Below are 18,923 nucleotides of genomic sequence, written 5' to 3' on the forward strand. Positions count from 1 at the left end.
CACTTGCCACAGGACTACTTGATCCCTCACAAGTTTAGGGAGATCTACCTTTACTCTGCTTGTCTCTTTTATGTAAAGAACCCTGTTCTTCAGTCACTACATCCCAGTGGTTCCCTGCACTGTAAAGATACTTTTATATTTAAATGTCTTCAGATTAGGCTCCAAGTATCATAACTCAAATTTACCAAGAACATCCCTAAACTTTTCAGCTTCAGGCCCCGGAATCTCTCAAAATAAGGTCAATTTTTTAAATGTATTAAGATCCTCGTTCCTGCTGAGTCACGCTAGTTTTGATCTTCAGTTATTTGTCTTGGGCTCTTTACCAGGTAAGTTTATTTTTTAATACACATGAGCACCTGAACTGTGTCGCTACACTGAAGGACGGACATCGTCAGCAAACTTACATATCGAGTGTCGTCTTTACACCAGCCTCACGAGATTCTGGTCTCGAACCGAAGTTTTCTACATTTAAGTGCTTTTTGAGGAGAAGTTTTGAAATAAGCGCTTGCCAAGGCAGCACGGCCGGGGCTCCCCGCAGCTGAGGCGGGCTGGGGCCGGGGCGGCGCGCACCGGGCAGTTCCCTCCCACGCCGGCAAGGAGACATGTGACAGCGCGCCTTCTGTTGTGGAGCCTCTGAAGGCGAAGGGGCTGCTGCGGCGCCGCGGAGGAAGGGTTCCTGCCGACCCGCCGGCTCCTACTAAAGCCACGGCCTCACGGGGGAGGCGGCGTCTGTGCCCCGCCACAGGTGCAGCGGCGGGACGAGCGGTGCCGGTCAGCGCCCGAAAGGGCGGCCTCTTCCCGGGAGAAGCAACGCTCGTAGCCTCGGGTAGGCGTCTCCTCACAGAGGTACGGGCAGGGCGCGCGCCCAGTCACGGCAACGGTTAACGGCCCCCCTTGCCGGGACGGGGGCGGGGCACCCCCCGGCCCACCGGACCTGGGGGCAGGAGGCAGGGGGCGCAGCCTCCACCCAGGCGAGGCCCCAGTCACAGGGGCGGCCCCTGCCTCAGCGCCCTCCTTCCGCCTGCCCCCGGCACCACCTGCTGCAGAGCCGCCCCGGGCTGCGATGCTGCCGCCCAGGAGGCGGCTGGAAGCCCCGGCGGGGCTGGGGGCGCGGCGAGCGGGATCCCCCGCCTGGGGGCCGCGGCGGCCATAAAGGGCCGGGGAAGGGGAGGCGCGGCAGTGGCCCTGGCACTGCGGTAGCGGGGCGGCCGGCGGATGAATGCGCAGAGGGGAGCGGCGGCATCTGGCAGGAGCAGCTCCTCCCTCCTCTGCCGGCGGCTTTTGACTGAGTCTTCCTAGCCGGTGGGAGCGCCCGTGGTGGGGCCCGGCCCTGACCCAGAATGACTCTCCCCGGGGCGCTAGGTAAGTGCCGAGGCAGGAGGCAGCGCCGTGCTGAGCTGGTCGGCAGTGGCGGTGGTGACCTTGGCCGCCGCCCCGGCGGGGAGGGACCCTGGGCGGCCGCGTGCGGGGCTCATGCGGCGGGAGCGGCCCCGGGCCGGGCCCCGTGGCCGGCCCTGCCCCACCTGTCCTCGGCGCAAGACGCGGCTCCCGCCCCGCCGACTGACCGGCCGCGAGGGTCTGGAGGCGGCGGCGGTTGTTGTTTTCATGGTGTGTGCTCATTACATATTCAAGCCCATTAAATTCCTGATCGATAACTGCTTTTAAAATAATCATTCCATCATTTTTTTAATGCAGCATGTTTCAAAAGAAATAGCTTCCTTCCACAAAGGTGCAGAGCTAAAGAGCAACCAAAGTAGCCTTTCTGTGCGAGATAATTAGGAAAAGAGCATTTTGCTGTTTGCTGGATGGCATTGATGCTCCCTCCCCATCCCATTAAGATGTCTAGTCGCTCTCGCAGTCACTCACCTTGGGAAAAGGACAGCACTTGTACAGAAAGATACTGGATCCAAGATCCTCATCCCTCTTCCAGCTCGGGATGGCACAGCTTGCATGTGTTGCATGAAGTGTCTCACAACTATTTTAGGTTTGTTAAAATCATTGCAGTGACATAAGCTAGCAGTGATGTGAGTGAACCTACCTTTCAAAGTGTTTTGTGCCTTAGTCTCTCACTTGCTTGAGCAGAGTATATGAGATCAGGTTCTGTAAGAAACAAAAAACCCTTTGGTCTCAGTAAAGGGACATACTTGTATCTGTATGTTCTGACTCTTCGCTATCTTATTGTAATGATTTAAAATACAGTATGGTTTCTCAAGCAATGTATTTCCTACTGCATTTCTGTTCATGATCACAATTCTCTAAGCAAAAGTTCATTTGTACTAGGAAAATGCTCAGCCAATGATAAACATACAACCAATTGATTTTTCCTGTCCTAGTCAGCTAGTACTGAAAATATTTTAATTCCTGATTTAGCAGCAGAAGAAATGTTGTTATTCCAAATTTTACTATCATTGCTAGTACTCTTACTGTAGTTGAGTAACTATAAAGACCACTCTGATGGGCTGAAGTGGCCCAAAAGGCCTTTGTTCCTGGCAGCTGAATGTATGGCAGTTGCTGTTGCTGACAACTGTGCTCATTGAGGTCAGTGGAAAGACTCCCGTGACTTCACTGAGGTTTGAAATTGAGAAACCATGTCTAAGTTTGGATGTTTCTAAGGCATTGTAGTGCATTGTCATCAAATCATTCAGCTAAATGTGTATGTATTTTTATATTTATTGTGCAGTTATATTTGATTTTAGGAAGACTTAATACTCATTGCAAAACAAACACTCTCCAGGCAGAAAAACTGCAGAGTGTCAGATCCACAGTCCTTTAAAACCAGTGACATATTTCCACTGGGCTGTGAATTGGTTCTTACAAAATAAGAATGCAAAATAATGTAGATGATCACTAAATTGCCATGTTATGGTCCAGTAGATCTCTCGTCACCTTTTCATACTATGTTTGCTTTTATTCTAAAAGCTAAAGCATTCTCAAAGCAACTGTGAAAACAGGTGGACATTAATTAAAATCTTTTAGGCTGAAAACAACAGGATCACATATCAAAAGGATCACATATCAACATGTGAAACTTGCAGCATGCTTACAGAAATACTGCAATGAGGGCCCTGATAAGTTATGCCTGGAGTGATCAAAAACTGCCATGTTCCATGCTGACTTTCACCATACATCGTCATTTGAATGAATACCATCTTATAAAATATATTTGCATTTTTGTAACTAAAAAGGATTCTGAAATGCCAGTTTTGGACCCAGACTTCACATTCTGGCAGTGCTTGGATCCATTTGTTGTGATGTGTTCATTGCTATTTTTAACTTATGTAATAAGAATTTAATCTTATTTGTTACAAACTCCATCATACTGAAGGCATTCAAAAAGCTTTATAGTACATAACGAATAATGCTGGTCAGTAGCTTACAAGCATTGTATTTTTCCCCTCCAGAATGCTACCAGCTATGTCAAAATTCACATTTTGTATTGTATGAGAATTAAATATAAATAAAGCCATGAAACTACAGAAGAAATGCTAAAGATGGTATTTTCAGTAGTGCTGCTATAACAAAATGGAAATATTTTGTGACGAAAGACTACCTAAAATTTTAAAATATAAAACATTTTTTTGAAAAATGATATTTAAATGCTAAGTAGAAATTAAAGTCCATATCCTATCTGCTTCCCACATACAATTCAAAAGCAGGATATGAACTACTGAAAACAAATGAGAAAAAAAAAAGTCATCACTGAGTTACTACACCATGTTTACTCCTGTTGTGCAACCATCTTACTTCATAGCAGCTTCATTACTTTCTTATTTGTGGCAAGTATGGGGTGAGGTAGAAATGTGCAACCTTCTTTTCTAACTTGCTTGTGGCTCTAAAATTGGTTTGAAGTCACTGAGCAGGGAAGAAGGCAGACAACAGAGTGAATATGACTTCCAAGTTCAGTGCGAGTACATACAGCTAAGTATACGTTATACCACAAATAATAGTCTATCTGATTATGTAAGTAAGTGGAATATACTAGCAAATCTGTACATACGTATCCTAGGAAATTTCATTAGTATGCCAAAAAGTTCCTGATGCACAAGTTGGCACGGCTGCACAAGTGAAGATGCTCAGGGGATACCTGTGGTTCTTGTGTACTGCATACTAATTTAAATTCTGCGTAGCTGTTCTGCTTTATTCTGCTTTTGCTCTAAGCTCTTAATTTTGATAGGTGTACTACAAAAAAACCCCCAGTCTCTCACATACCTTTATTCTTCTTGTAGTTATAACTTTGTTGACTGTCTTTCTTATTAGCCGAGATGCCCAGACAGTTTCCAAAGCTGAACATCTCTGAGGTTGATGAGCACGTGCGACTTCTAGCAGAGAAGGTATTTGCTAAAGTTCTCCGAGAAGAAGACAGCAAAGATGCCTTGTCACTATTCACTGTGCCTGAAGACTGCCCTATTGGGCAGAAAGAGGCTAAGGAAAGGGAACTGCAGAAGGAACTGGCAGAACAACAGTCTGTGGAAACAGCTAAAAGGTTTGTTCAGTAGTTGTTTTCTTAGTGGAAAATATTTTTTGAAATGAGTTTGAGTTAATATTTCAATACCTGGCAAATAACATTCTACCTGTTATTACTTCAGGAGAAAGGTGAACAGCAGGTACCAAGGGCACCTGTGTGCAGTCCTGTGCTGTGCAGAAGGGGTGGGGATGGGCCCTAGGAAGCTTGGATTGGTGAGGTTGTCTCAGCTGCGTTTCCAGCGATAGCATAGATCTTGCTTGTGTAAATTTAACAAACCAGCGTAGCTGGATAGTAGTGGACACAATCCTGCGACTCTTTAATGTAAAAAGAGTCAGCAAAAGACTTTTTCCTCTCCCTTTAGTCTAGTTTCATTCAGAGAAATTGAAAATTTCAACACACACACACACAGAGTGGTATGATATTTCTTTTAGTTTCTGTAAAAATAGATGAAAGCAAAGACTTGACATTTAACATCAAGGGAGAAGGTGAAAAGTCATAGTGGCTTAATGATGTTATTTATAGGTTTTCTTAACTCAGAGGAAAAAAATCAAACCACCATTAGGCATAAAACGCATATTTTGCGTTTCCTAGAGTCATGTGAGCTTAGCAGCAGTGAGCATTGACACCAAATGGCTTTGATGCATAGACTCCTTGAAAAGCAGGCAGACAAGGAAGCCTTTGAAAATGATAGCTGAAAACATGTACCTGGTTAGCTGCAGACAATCAGTTGGCCAATGCTTGGCATTATATTTCTGCAACAGAAGGGAGAAGAGTCGATTTAGTTAAATTAAGGTATGACACACTGATGATACAGGCTGAGACTTTTGGTTTTGAATTGTGCAAGTGGGTGTCCCAGTTGGCATGTTCATAGACATAAACAAGCACAGAAGGGAAATAGAGATATTTTCATTCAAACAACTATTTGGTATATTTTTCCTTCTGAACTGATAAGTTTCACTTTTAATTTGGGAAATTGTTGTATTGAAATATGTTCCATCAGACCGTACTCCAAGTTATGCACAAGTTTAACTGTGGGTAGTGAGATATATATATATGTTGTTTACATGTGGGAACAGAACAAGTATTCATCCCTGTCCTACAGGACTGAAGTGTACTTCAAGGACAGTTAGACGAGTGAAACTTCTGTTGTTTTCAGTTGCTGTTGATCCAATGCTGCCTTTCAAGAATTTCATACTGATTTCAAAGGTGGCTACAAGTACTTAAGAGAAGATGGAATTTGGTCATAGGGTATTAATTGTACCAGCACTGCATGTTCTTATTCTTCAGAATGTCACAGAAGTAATATGCAACTTCCAGAGGGTATTCCAGTACTCCTTTTTCTTTGTTAGTGGCTCTTACTAACATTTTAAGGTTTTGGCATCTAGTTTAGAAAACAAGGGAATATTTCCACAGTGCAAAAGAAAGTGATATCACAGGTAGTTTTAAAATATTCATATAATAAATATGTTATAAATACTTAAAATACATTTAAAATGAGTAAGGAAAATTAATTAAATCTTTAGAGATATTCCAAAAGTTCGCTTGAGGTATTACTTCACTGAAAAGTACAGCATTCTTTTTTAGCTGGTTTGTCTAAAGTACACACCTATCTTAGTTTAGCTGAGAAAGAGTGGAAGTTTTTAAATCTATGGGGATTAGCCATTTAGTGCTCTGAGGGGAAGAATGGACTTGTGTATCAAAGCCATGCTGTATTATTACTCTGGTAACCAATGTTAGCCTTTTGCTGAAGTCTAATCAAACAGTCCCTAAGAAATAACTATGTGCTCATCCTTTTTCTTACAAGTTTAACTGAATGACTATGTATGAAATTTTGATGGATAGCCTTGTCTGACAACTAGATGAGTTTTTAAATCCTGCATGTTTTGGGAAGAATGAAGAGTGTGTGTAATAGCATGATAATTTATAACAACTTATTGTATATAACATTCACTCGTTTCTGTCTGATATTTTGTGAATTCTGATGCTACCATTCCCTAAGAATCAAGCCCTACTAAAGTAAGCACAGTGATCACAGTTGCATTCTGTACAGTGACTTGCTGAAACTGTATTTGTAAGAAGTGAAACAAAACAAACCTTAGGGCATCTTATAGTGATTGTAAATAAATTATGGCATATTGTATTTGTATGGAGGGTAAGTGTAATAGTGTGTAGCATACATCATGTGAAATGTAATATGAAAAAAGCTGAAAGCACAAATATTTTCTGACCAACATTTTTCCTGTGGTATTAGAGATTTCATTTGTAAAGTTTCTTAGGGGGTGATTTCTTTGCTGTAATCAGTTTTCCGGTGTATTTAATGTTTTATACCATTGCTTATTTTATGTTTATACCATTAATTTGTAGGAAGAAAAGTTTCAAGATGATTCGATCCCAGTCTTTGTCATTACAAATTCCATCTCAGGAATGGAAAGCACCAGCCAATCCTATTCTGTCTCCTGCAACACCAGTTCTTCCAAATGCTTTTCTGCCAGTCCAAGTGCCATATGATGTACCAGAGTTTCAGAGAGTTTCAATTAGTGGGGACTACTGTGCAGGGGTAAGAAACCTTTTTTTTTTCCTCTCCTTTCTGTGTCTAGGGAGAAAAAGAACCCCAAACAGCTAATGCATATAAAGCATGAAATGCCAGTATATTATGGCTGTCTATAACAAACTGTAAATTGCTTTGTGAACATGTTGATTTGTAAAGCAGTTAAAGCCAAGGTCAGGTAGTTTTGTACTTTTTATCATAAAAAATAAATCAAATAGATACAGCCATAATCAGGCATTAAATAAATGGGTAATATATGGTAGGAGAAAAAGGGGTGTGTGGGTGTTTTGCACACTGTCTTTGGACTCTGCTTCTGTCACTGGCTTCCTGAGACCTTGGGTAAGATCCTTCTGGTCAAGCCACATACACTTACATTTTAGGAAGTTCAGTCTTCGTGTTACTGGTGTGATTCAGTTTGTTGCTAAAACTGCTGTTTTATTTTTGTCAGTATTTATCCAGGCTTTCCTTTCAGGTTACAGTTGATGATTATGAACAAGCTGCCAAAAGCCTTGTGAAAGCTCTTCTTATTCGAGAAAAGTATTCACGTCTTGCCTACCATCGCTTCCCAAGAACAACATCTCAGTATTTGTGTAGCATGCAAGATGAAAAATGGAAGGTTGAAGATGAAGTGTATCCAGGTGAATATCCTTGTTCTTCTTTTTAAAATATACAGTTAAACCCATGCGCTGCCGTAGTAAAGGTAAGTTGGATTTTTGTGATGATCTCTTCTGAGTGTCTTTTTATTCTGTTAGCAAGTGGTGGAGAATCACTGATGGACCTAAATCATAAATCCTCTGTCTAATCTGAAACTCTGAAGGGTGTCAAAAGCTAAAAAATCCATACTAGATGGTCAATGATTTTTATTCCCCCCTCACCCCCCAGCAAATGGGATGGTAGGTAGTACACTTGTGTTCCTCCAGGAAAAAGTTACATGAGTATGGTTTAAAGTGAGAAGTCATCCCTCATGATCTTGGCATGCTGAAATAAAAGGGATTATGAGGTCGTCTACATTGTAAATTGAAACACGATACAGACATGCTAGTTAGTAATTTCACAGTTGTGGTACATTTACCAGGTCAAGACTAGAAGCTGTATAGTCATGTTTGTTCGGTGGTCTGCCTAGGTTAATAAACTGATCTCTCAACAAGGCTTATTAGGTTGAACATATTCCCTATTATATAAATCACAAATGATATTTGCCACTTAGGTGGGTTGTGTCTTGAAAGCTTTGCTTGCTCATTAAACTGTTTGCACTGCTAGTTTTTTGATTAGCCATTGAGGAGCAACCTTTGGTCTGTACGCATGTGCCACTGTGTCACATGTATCAACATATGTGTCCATATTGTGGGCAATGTATTCTCAGCCATAAAGTGACATTTTAAAATCAATTATCCTCTAGCTCAGTGGTTGAAAGAGGGTGAATTAACATGCTTTCAAACATTTGTTATACAGAAGGAGTGTAAAGAAGACAGTATACTGAATATTCAAGACAGGAAAGATATTTTGGAACAGCTGCTGGGGAGATATTTCCAAGCTATTATTAGGCTAATAACTTCTTTACAATTATGCTTTTAAACTTATAACATAAACAATAAAACCTCATTACATAGTGTCTTAATTAGCACAAGTTTGAGCTGGATAGTTATGAATATTAGAGATAAGAATGGTATCAGTTTAAACTGTACATTCAGGTGCTCTAGGTGAATAAAAGGGCTGGTTAATTACTTTTCTGCTGTCTTGGCTTAACCGAACAGGTAAAAGAAGAAATCTCAGTGATAAGACTGAGCCCAAGAACGTAGTTCAGTTGACATAAATGTAGTTGAGACACTTATTTTGTGCTAGTTGCGTTAGTAAGATATTGCAAAAGAAGTGATGAGCATTCAGTAGCATGAGTGCTCACGTAAGCTGAATCTCTCAGAAGTGTGTTTACCTGATTCTCAGAAGAAAAAAAAAAAGTAATTTTGTAAAGGGATTACAAAAACAAATCCCGGCTGTGCTTCTGTACTTCCTGATTTTGGTTATGATCAGAAGGCTAAGGGGAAGACTAGAGTTGTGTTGTACTGTCTCTGGCTTCTGCACTTCTTGGTTCTATTCGGAAGCAATTAAACATAAAACTAAGGAGTTTTAATAAAACAAGCACACACACACACAAAACAACAACAACAAACAACCCCCAACCCAGAACAAAATAACCAAAACCCAAACCCAACAAATCAAAGCACAAACAAAACAAACACAAATGAAAAAAACCCAGTTAAAACACAACAAAACCAATGAACCAAACCCCCCAAAAAACCTGCAAACCAACTATTGCTTTGGACAGAGTGAGAAGCACTGAGTCTTAAGTTATTTCCTCTCTACTATAAGTCAAGTATATTCACTAATGGTTGAGAGAAAGAGGAATCAGTCCTAGTATGTATGCACTAGTCTAGCTCACTGGATTGTGGGAAGGGCAGAGGTGAAGAAGTAAGGTACAGCTGGTTCTTTTCTAACTCATGTTTGAATATGAAAACAGCTGCATTATTCTGTGCTTAAATACAAACTTCCAAAATTACTACACTAAGTCAGAGGGTGAAAAGATAATGACGGCGCGTATGGACTCAACAACTGTTCTATTGTTCAAAACTCTCAACTAGACTTTCAACCATCCTAATTTAAATACTTCCAGGAACTTATTTTGAAACGTGTGCAATCATACATTAATAAAGGATAGTATTAAATCAATTTATACATCGGTTCAGACAACTCTAATAATGTATAATATTTGAATTAAGGTAGGCACTTAGAGAGGGACTGCAATTAAAGTCTGTCAGAACAAGGCTTTGTTGTAACAACAGGTCTTTCACAGTAATTGAAAATGTGATTTTTTTTAGTGAAAGTACTAAAATCTGTTAGAAATGAAGTATTACAGAAGCAGAAAGTCCTTTTGTAATTATTTTGCTTTTTGTGCAAGTTACATCTTCTAAATGTAATGTAAACTTGTTTCCAGATTTCCATTCACCCCCAGAAGAAAATGAAGATCCTTACGATCTTGATGATGCTCCAGACAATTTGGATTATGTTATTAAGATAAAAGGTGGCATTCCCTTTGTTTATGATAACAAAGAAATGATGGAACTCAATGAGCCTCGGAGTCTGCCATATCCTGACCTGGAGACTTATACCCTTGACCTGAGCCATGTTCTTGCTCTAATTGCAGATGGTCCAACGTATGTTTCTCTTTCTTCTCTGCCCTTTCAGGCTGCTGGTTACTTTTAGATTAATATTTCCTCCCTTTTGTGATATTTAATTCCTCAAATGTACTCATTCTACAGTATGTTTTTGTTTTTCCCTTCTCAAGCATAATTGCATCATGGAAAGACTTAAAAGGAAAAGAAAACCTCACATATGGCTGTATTTGATTTTTGTTAGTTTCTTTGTATCAAACATGGCAAAATGAGAAGCAGTTAACAGAAAAGCAAGAAATTGGTCAAATGTTCCCATTCAAGTCAAATCTGACACAAATTTCTTGAGGCATGGGAACTGAAACTTGAACCGCATGGTTTTTTATTCTATTTTGGCCTGTGCTGAATTTAAGGGTTTTGAACAGTGGTCTGGAATTCCTTCATGTGTGTTCTACTCTTTCTGCGTGAAGAGAAACCCTGTGTATGTAGAGCATACAGAACAGCTGAGCAACATAAATATTCAGTCTGATTTCTTCCAGATGTTAATTAACTGCTCATGTGCTGCAAAACTGATCTATACATGTGCAATCGAAATAGGTCTGAAATTTCCCAAAACCTGTGAAGTCCCTAAAAACCAGAAATATTACAATTCTAGTACAGTCACTGATGTGCTTATGACAAAGCAATGTCCTTATCCAGTGCATAATGAAAACGTGCATCCAGTTTTTAAGTTTACCTCACAGCTGAGGACTGGAAACATCAAGGTTTCTCATGGCCTCAACACCAGGAAAGGAAAAGAATCCACCTAGGATGGAATAAAGCAGGAACCTAGACTGTTGTTCAGAATGATTTGCCCCGCCTGCCAGCACTGCACTCCTAGTCCTTCTGCCTTTGAGAGACCATCAGTTACAATGTGACAAGTTAATCACACCTTGATGCATGCTTTCCCCTTTGTGTCCGTGTCTGACAGCTGCAGCATAATCTGTCTGCCTTGTGCATTGATAGTGGCAAAGCAGATGGGCTGAACAGAACTGTCCCATTCCCTAAGCACTTTTTCAAGAGCAAAAGCCTATGCTTCTGCCAGCATTATCAGCGTTCCTGCTCCAAATCTAAGCTAGCTTGAGTGTGCTGTTTACAGTATGGGTAAATGGGTTAATGCATTTCCAGTTTCAGTGTGTTTAATCTTAACATCTCTTAGAATATAAGGACAAGGAGGAAAACCTTGAGATGAAAGTCACACTGAAGACCCTGGTTTTTTGCAGCTTTTGAAATACTTGTTATCAGCAAGCCATAGTAAGAAGGGCCTTGGTAGAACATGTTAGAACACTCAGCACCTTTGTGAATGCAGGGGCAATCATCTACTCGTTTCACTTCTTCAGGTCAAGCTTTTGCAGGCTAATTCATACTCCCTGCTAAATACAAACCAAAATAAAAAATATTTTCAGTAATCCTGGTGCATAAGCTCTTCATAGGGTGTTGTCTCCCTGTTTGCAGCAAGGGCTTTCTTGTCATTTATGTCTATAACACATGGGGCTGCTTGGAGATCAAGAACCCATTGTCCTTTTGATCTTTGCTGTTCTTAAACCAGTGAAATCTCACCCTTACTTCTCAGTGTTCTGATCTCTTGAATAATAGTATAATCCAACAAAGACTTCCTGTAGTGGGCGAATGGGTCTTGATCAGTGTCAGATACAGTGAGACTGTGTTTGAATTGGACTTTCAAATCCATAACGGGATTTTGTGTCCCACTGAGGGGAGATTGTCAACAATAAAGCAGAAAAAAGGCTATTACATTAATAGTGCTATAAAAATATTGTAGATTCAATTAGAATTGACAGATGGTGAAGAGAAAAAACACGTCACTCGTTAAAAATAGAATGAGAAACAGCAGAAGATGAAAGTGAAGACAGAGGAGTAGGCAAGCAGGAACAAAACATGATTTTTCTAAGAGGAGCACAAGAAATTATTTTGGGAAAAAAAGTGTTTCTACACAATATATATGTTTTTAAGGTATAAAAAATATAAAAGTATATTGGATCTTATCTTGGCTTCTTATATTCACATTGGAAAAACAAACTTTGGGGGATTTAAAAAAAATTATTTCCATAGTGAGAGTCTGGATTACAGGTTGTTTCTGTTATTTATGAAGTGGTCTGCTCTATTGGAGGTACAGTTTCAGCAATTGACATCACATTTTATTGTAGGTTTTATGCTTTCTTTACTCATCATTATTAAAAGAAGTGCAGTTTATGCACACATACAGTGACAACAATACTTGGACAATTTAAAGGACATAATATGGTTATGTAGAGTCCTGTTTGAGGTTTCACTAATAACTTTGGTCTGACATACCAGTTATTGACTTACATTTGTTATTCAGTAGGATAAGAATAATGGATTTGTCTTGGTCTTCATTAAAAAAAGAAGTTTGTTTTTACTGTAAAAACTTTCAAATTCTTTCTGAACTTGAAATACAAATAGTTTTAAGTTAGAGTTAATTTTTGTGCTTTCTTTTACAGAAAAACATATTGTCATCGGAGGCTTAACTTTTTAGAGTCTAAATTTAGTTTACATGAGATGTTAAATGAAATGTCGGAATTTAAAGAACTAAAGAGTAATCCCCATCGAGACTTTTATAATGTGAGAAAGGTAAGTGTGAAAAGGATTAAAGGCATGCCATTGTTTTTAATAGGAATTCCAGCAACTTTTTCTTTACTTGTGTGAGGTGTAGATGATATGCATGAAATGGTGCATGCATACCACAATTGAATTATATTATTTTAAGAATATTAAAATTTTTCTACATTGGAACACTTCAGGAAAATTAATGTAAGTGGGTCATAAATGGATTATGTTAAACTTACCTGTTCACTGATTCAGAATCAAAGGGGCTTAATTGTATGTAGATTGCTTTAAAGTAGTGAAACAGTTAATCAAAAGAAGCTCACTTGGATTTTGAATAAAAATATCCACATGGAGGTTTAATTAATTTTAATTAATTCATTTAAAGACAGTCAGTTGCATTTTCCTGCTTTCAGGTAGGTAAGTCACACTAGACTGTAGTAGGAACAGCTGTATATATCTGGCATAAAAATTTCACTTCATATTGAAAATAGGTGTTTAAATACATGTCAAAAGAAAAAAGACCTCCCACAGAAACTGAACTGAGGGTTCATGCTGCCATCAGTATCTGGTAAAAAATGTCTGTGGAATATTAAGTAAAAAGATTATTTGACTTATATTCTTAGCTGCCTCTGAGATACCCTGGGATGTAATTAAGAGACAGGTAGGGGAATCAAGGAGCTGATTTCATTTCCTGACATATTCACACCCAAGGGAGCTGCATTCTCTTCAAAGCATGGAAGCAACAGTGTTATGCTGCTTTGTTAGCTTCCCTTTCCTGAAGTTAAGAGGAAGTTACTGGAGAGATAACGCTTCGGTTTGATAGGTGAGATTTCTTCACAAAGCAGTATTTGTTGCTGCTGTTTTTAACCACTTCGGGTCCATTTTGCCTTGTTTCTTTAGGCAACTGAAGAGGTAGTCCTTATTTTATAACTTCAGCGTTTAGATAAATTCTTCAATCCTTCTTGTTATGTTTTGGTTAGCACTAGTACATCGAGATGTCCTTTTGACTTTTCCCTGTAGTGTCCAGTGTGCTGGCTACTGAATGTTTGCTACTGTTGTGGTAATAAACTGTCAAATTGTGAAATTCACGAGCATTTACCTCTGTTACCTGTTAAGCAAATGGATGGGAGGTTCTATTAGCTAATTCACCCAAGCAAGACTCAAATGGCAGAGACTGGACCCCTAACTTGATATTTTCTTGTATAACTCTGGACAAGACATTTACTCCATGCCACATTCAAATATAACACTGACAGAGGCATTAAGAATAAAACACATGGTGACTGACAGGTGCAAAGGACAGACTTGTGGATCGGGTAACTCCCTAGACAATCAGTTTGATTACTGAGAAGCTGTAATTAACAGGATTGTACTTGCTAAGTTCAGCTGTTGATTTAAAAGCAAATGTTCAATGTTTCTGGGCATATTGTAATTATTTTTTAATTACTGTTAAATAGGCCAATCTACAGATGGATTCACGTTGTTCAAAAGCACAAAATGTGCATCACTTTGTGTCTGGCAATACTCAAATTGAAGACAGCAGGAACAAGCTTACTCTCCTCTGGCAGAGATCATTCCTACTACTAGGAATGCGTCAAAATTTCTTGCTGCACAGAGTTAATGGGGCTTAAAGTAGTATTTTATTATGTTATATATAACATAATAGAAATATTATAAGTAATACTATTTATTATGTATTTTTATTAGACAATAAATAGATTTGTTATTAATATATAATTAAATATCAACAAATAATAAACATACTATATGATAATATAAAGTATATATTATTATTTTTATGAAGCAATCTTACAAGTAGTATTTTTATGAAGCACCCTCTAAGGAAAGCAACTTGTATGTATTGTAGATAGAGTTCCTGTGAGCCTTCTGATAATCTTGTTTCTCCTATGTCTTGCTAACCCAAGTAATGTTTGGATTGTAACTTCCCCGAAGTACTTCCTCCCTATTAACAGTCTCAGCAGTGAAACATATAATGTGAAACAGACACTTCTAGGGCCCATATTTTCAGGATGTCTCTCTGTTAGGCAATCCTAGGCAGTGCATACTGCTCATAAGGAAAGCAAGAAATAAGATTAACCTCCCAAAAGAGCTGTTAGTGAAGTTGTCTATTACATCCCTCAGACACTAGTGTGGAGATCCTGGTACAGTCTGTTTCCTTATATAAAAGAGCCAAAGTAACTGATGGAAAATGCCAAAATTAAAAGAGTTATGAATGTAGTGGCAAGGTCAATCAGTGGACATGTATTACTGCATTTAGAAAGGTACACTAGAAAGCTGGCCAGCATTATTTGCAGGCATGACAATCAAAGATTACTGGGTTTTTTTTTCCCTTCTCTCTGCCCCTTTCCCCGCTTTTTTTCCTGGTTTAATAGCAGTTCTCCTCCAGTGAGCTAATCTGTTCAAGAAATCCCAAGATAAGGCTCCTATTAAATAAGGGAAATGTGTGTATCTTAAGTATTGGACTTAACCAGAATGCAATGAAAGACATGTTTTGTACTGATCAAGCTGGAACTGGAAAATTGCCCTTTAATAACCAGACAAATATTTCTCTAGGTAGACAAGGATCCAGAGGTGGTAAGAGTGTGGCTGGCTCCACTTGGCTCCCTGCAGGAGGTGGGCAACTGTAGGAGAAGGCTAACTTTAGGGAAGACTCTTGAGTCTGCTATCAGCAGGGCTTTCCCACATTCTCTAGCTGATGTATAGCAAAGTGCAGTCAACACAGATTCTCCTCATAACTCCTGGTTTGCCTCCATTAAGGATGAAATTAAGTAATAAGAGTTTAGCTCTACAGCACACAAACTCACAACCGAGTTTTAGCCTTTGTGTACTAGGGTGTCTTGCCTTCCAGAGCAAGTATGTGAGGTTTTTTGAGTGGGACTTCCTTGACTGACCATGTGGCAGCAGAGCTTTGGGTCAAGCAAGGGTAACTGTGTGGAAGAACGCAGTTTCTAGAGTGGCTTATATAGCCCAGCTGAATGCTGTGCTGTAGTAGCTGGTTGCTGCCGTGACGTACCATTTGGACTAGATTGTCACAACTGATTTTTTTTCTTTTTTAATTTAAAGTACTGGTTAGACAAAAAGGAAGTAAATTCTGACTTTTGTTTGTGACCATGGGGTTGAAATGCCACTTTGTTACTTCTAAGAAAGCAAGTTAGATTGGGTTTATATACTTCTAAATTCTATAGATCTCACAAAATACTTAATGAAATTATCATGTCTACTTTTTAAATGTATGATTAAAAGCCTTGTGAATGAACAGTGGATCTATACCTTAACTTCCCTGAACTCTCAACTCTGATTCATTCTGAGGTTGCTTCTTTTTTTTCTCTGCAGCTACGTGCTGACTTTGATGATGAAACTCAGTTTCATCCTATTAAACCAAAAGTGATAGTGAATAGGAAGGCTTATGGGTTAGCATCAGATTCAAAGGACAGGAATGCCTCTATGCACCTCCTTTAGCATTGCATGAAATGGTGCCTTACCACTGTTAGCTGGCAGTAAAGCTGTATGTTATGCTTCCAAAGCATTGTGGATACGACTTGTCCCCTCCTGTCTTGCAGAGATGCTGAGGTAAATTCTTGTGCCTACCCTCAGTCTTACAAGTGAGCATAAAATGATCAGGTGGAAAGCCATCAGTCATTATAATGCAAAAATTCTGTGGAGACCATAAAGTGAGCTTTTCCTCTCTTTTTTAAGAGAACAGAAAAAGAAATTTGTTTCTCTTCACAGCAGTGTATTTCTGTATTCATGTGAATACAAACATCATAGGGCTTGATTCTGTGCATTTTGTAAATACAGCCAAAAAAGCAGCTAGAGACACAGGAATTCCTGTCTCCTGTCTCTCCTGGTTTCTGGATTGCTCTGGATGGCATAAGTATGAATTAGAGAAGCTCCTGAGGGCTCTGCCCAGCTCTAGGGACTATTTTCACTGCCAGGAGCATTACTGCACTACCCCAGGGCAGAGCATTTTGTGTCTCCTGCCTCTCATGCCTATTACAGAGCTGCAAGGAAAGAATCCAGCTCATTATAAAGCTATTGCATCCTATCTGAAAAGCTAATGCAGTATAAATATATTGGTGAGCAGGGAATCTAGCAGTAGGGTGTGGAATGATTTCCCTTTGATCCAGCATTGAAGTAAAGGCTGCAGAGGGTTCAGTGCCAAGTTCATGAAGCCCATAGGTGTTGGGGTAGAAGTATTTATGAGTTAAAGCGCATGTGGTAGTTTGCAGCTGTCAATACTACTGATCTGTGCACTGGAAGAGTTCAGTATCATTAAAAAGGCTGCCGTTGTAATTTGTTTTTGCTGTGTCATTCTGAATCTAGAGCATATGTCTAATTCAGTGCAGTGCTCCATTTCTGATATGCACAGATAAGCATCCATAAGATAGATCTGAGATGGGCGTTTTGTGAAGATTTGAGAGAGAGTGAAAGTAAAGAGAAGCAATGCAGGAAGATGAGGGAGGCAGGGTGGTTTAGGGAAGTTGGTGCTTGTGAGACACGATTTGGAGGGCAGTGGGAACTCCTTCAAGCTGTAATTTGTACGCAGATGTAACCACCTTGACTGAGAAGTACAAACATTTAATCCACAAAGTCTGCAGACAGAATGGCGTGGGTAGCCAGGTCAATAAGAAAAGGAAAGGGCTGGCCTGAACTGAGAAGGTGCAGAGTAAGACAGGCTGAGTTCATTACATAGAGAATTGCTGAGTGAAGGGAATTCTGAAAAATTCATAAAATGGATGTCCACCATTGCTTGAATGAGTTGATGGAATTAGAAGAATTAAGGAAACCTTTGTGTTAACAATTGCTTTCACTTATTAAAAAAGTGAATTCACTGAAGGCATATTATGTATTCCAAGATAGGCTTCTGTCAGTCATTGTGTTTCTTCTTTTCACTGAAGATTAATGTGACCTCGAGGATTTCCTCCTGGGAGGAGGGGAGAAAAAGAACTGCAACAGGAAATTTGGCTAAGGGCGTGCAGCTGAGGTTCTTTTCCTCCAAGGGGAAATTGGGCTGGGGTGTCTTTGTAACAAATTTGGAAATGAAAGCAGAATGTTTGCAAATAGAAGCAAATAGATCTTGTGGTAGGGGCTTGCTGCTCATAGCCCAGAAAAGCCTCAGCTTACTTCATATATTGTGTGAAGAACAAAATAGTAGCAGCTTAAAACGGGACTGGTTTTGTCTTTTCTGGGGGAAGGGAGATGGCAAAGGGGGCATTTGTCACCCTTATATGAACTAAATCTGTTTAAATTCCTCTAGTAAATGCCTTTCATAATAAATAATAATGAAATTAATAACACATTCTTAGGAAGATAACATTTCCAATTTTAATAAATAAACAAATAAAATCCCTAACCAAATCAGACCATATAAATGATGTCTAAGGATTCTGTGTTTAGATGCTTTGTTTAGATAGGATTGCACCCTGAATTGTGAAAATGCATAAAAGCATACATGCTGATTAATTATGTGCTGGAGTAGGTCAAAGCTCAAGTCATTAAAACCTTCCAAAAAGTTGCATTGCTTCTAAAAAACAATGAAGAAAAAGCTGTGTGATATATACCAGCTAGTTTAAAAAGGTCACCAAAGTACTGCATATTCTCTGGAAAAAAACATGAAAAGACTCCGGGAAATTCTTTTTACTCTTGGGAAATATATTTATTTGGGGCGGGGGAGGGGGAGGAAAAATCTTGGTTCTCAGAGAAAAAGCCTGACATGGTTAGCTCAGCTATAGAGCTATGTGTGATATGCTTGTGGGGGGCTGGAGAAGATTTCACAGGAGCTTACTGAATTGCAGAGGCACACTTGAGAGAAGAATTTCTCAAAGGGAAGCAGGACTTTACAAGAAATGCAGTTACTACTGTACCATGTGATCCTTGCATACAAGCAAACAAAAGAAACAAAATGTGTCCTTGCCCTCCAAACAATAGTGAATTCATGTTGATTTAAATAAAGAGGAATTGTTTTGTTTTGGTTTGTTGTTTGTTTTTTTTTGTTTGTTTTGTTTTGTTTTAAGGTCTTGTTAATTCCAGTAGCTGGGCCACCACTGGAACTAGTGCTCTCTGAAATTCAGTAAACTACATTTACTCATGTTCCTTACAC

General features: G+C 39.5%; 1 protein-coding gene across 4 annotated transcripts in view; it reads left to right on the forward strand.

Annotated features, from left to right (window-relative positions):
* The first annotated feature begins 613 nt into the window (after nucleotides 1-613).
* AMPD3 (adenosine monophosphate deaminase 3) overlaps nucleotides 614-18,923 on the forward strand; it is a 35,532-nt gene continuing 17,222 nt past the window's right edge. The window contains exons 1-6 of one of the 4 annotated variants that reach the window (XM_064452714.1): nucleotides 614-846; nucleotides 4,258-4,483; nucleotides 6,830-7,022; nucleotides 7,486-7,651; nucleotides 10,003-10,222; nucleotides 12,697-12,826. In XM_064452714.1, the coding sequence (XP_064308784.1) occupies nucleotides 4,263-4,483; nucleotides 6,830-7,022; nucleotides 7,486-7,651; nucleotides 10,003-10,222; nucleotides 12,697-12,826 (930 nt within the window). In that variant the 5' untranslated portion in view covers nucleotides 614-846; nucleotides 4,258-4,262. Of the gene's footprint in view, nucleotides 847-996; nucleotides 1,363-4,257; nucleotides 4,484-6,829; nucleotides 7,023-7,485; nucleotides 7,652-10,002; nucleotides 10,223-12,696; nucleotides 12,827-18,923 lie in introns of those variants that run through there. The other 3 variants (XM_064452715.1, XM_064452716.1, XM_064452713.1) reach the window with 3 other exon arrangements.

This window comes from Phalacrocorax carbo, chromosome 5 (genome assembly GCF_963921805.1).
Source record: "Phalacrocorax carbo chromosome 5, bPhaCar2.1, whole genome shotgun sequence".
NCBI classification, from domain to species: domain Eukaryota; kingdom Metazoa; phylum Chordata; class Aves; order Suliformes; family Phalacrocoracidae; genus Phalacrocorax; species Phalacrocorax carbo.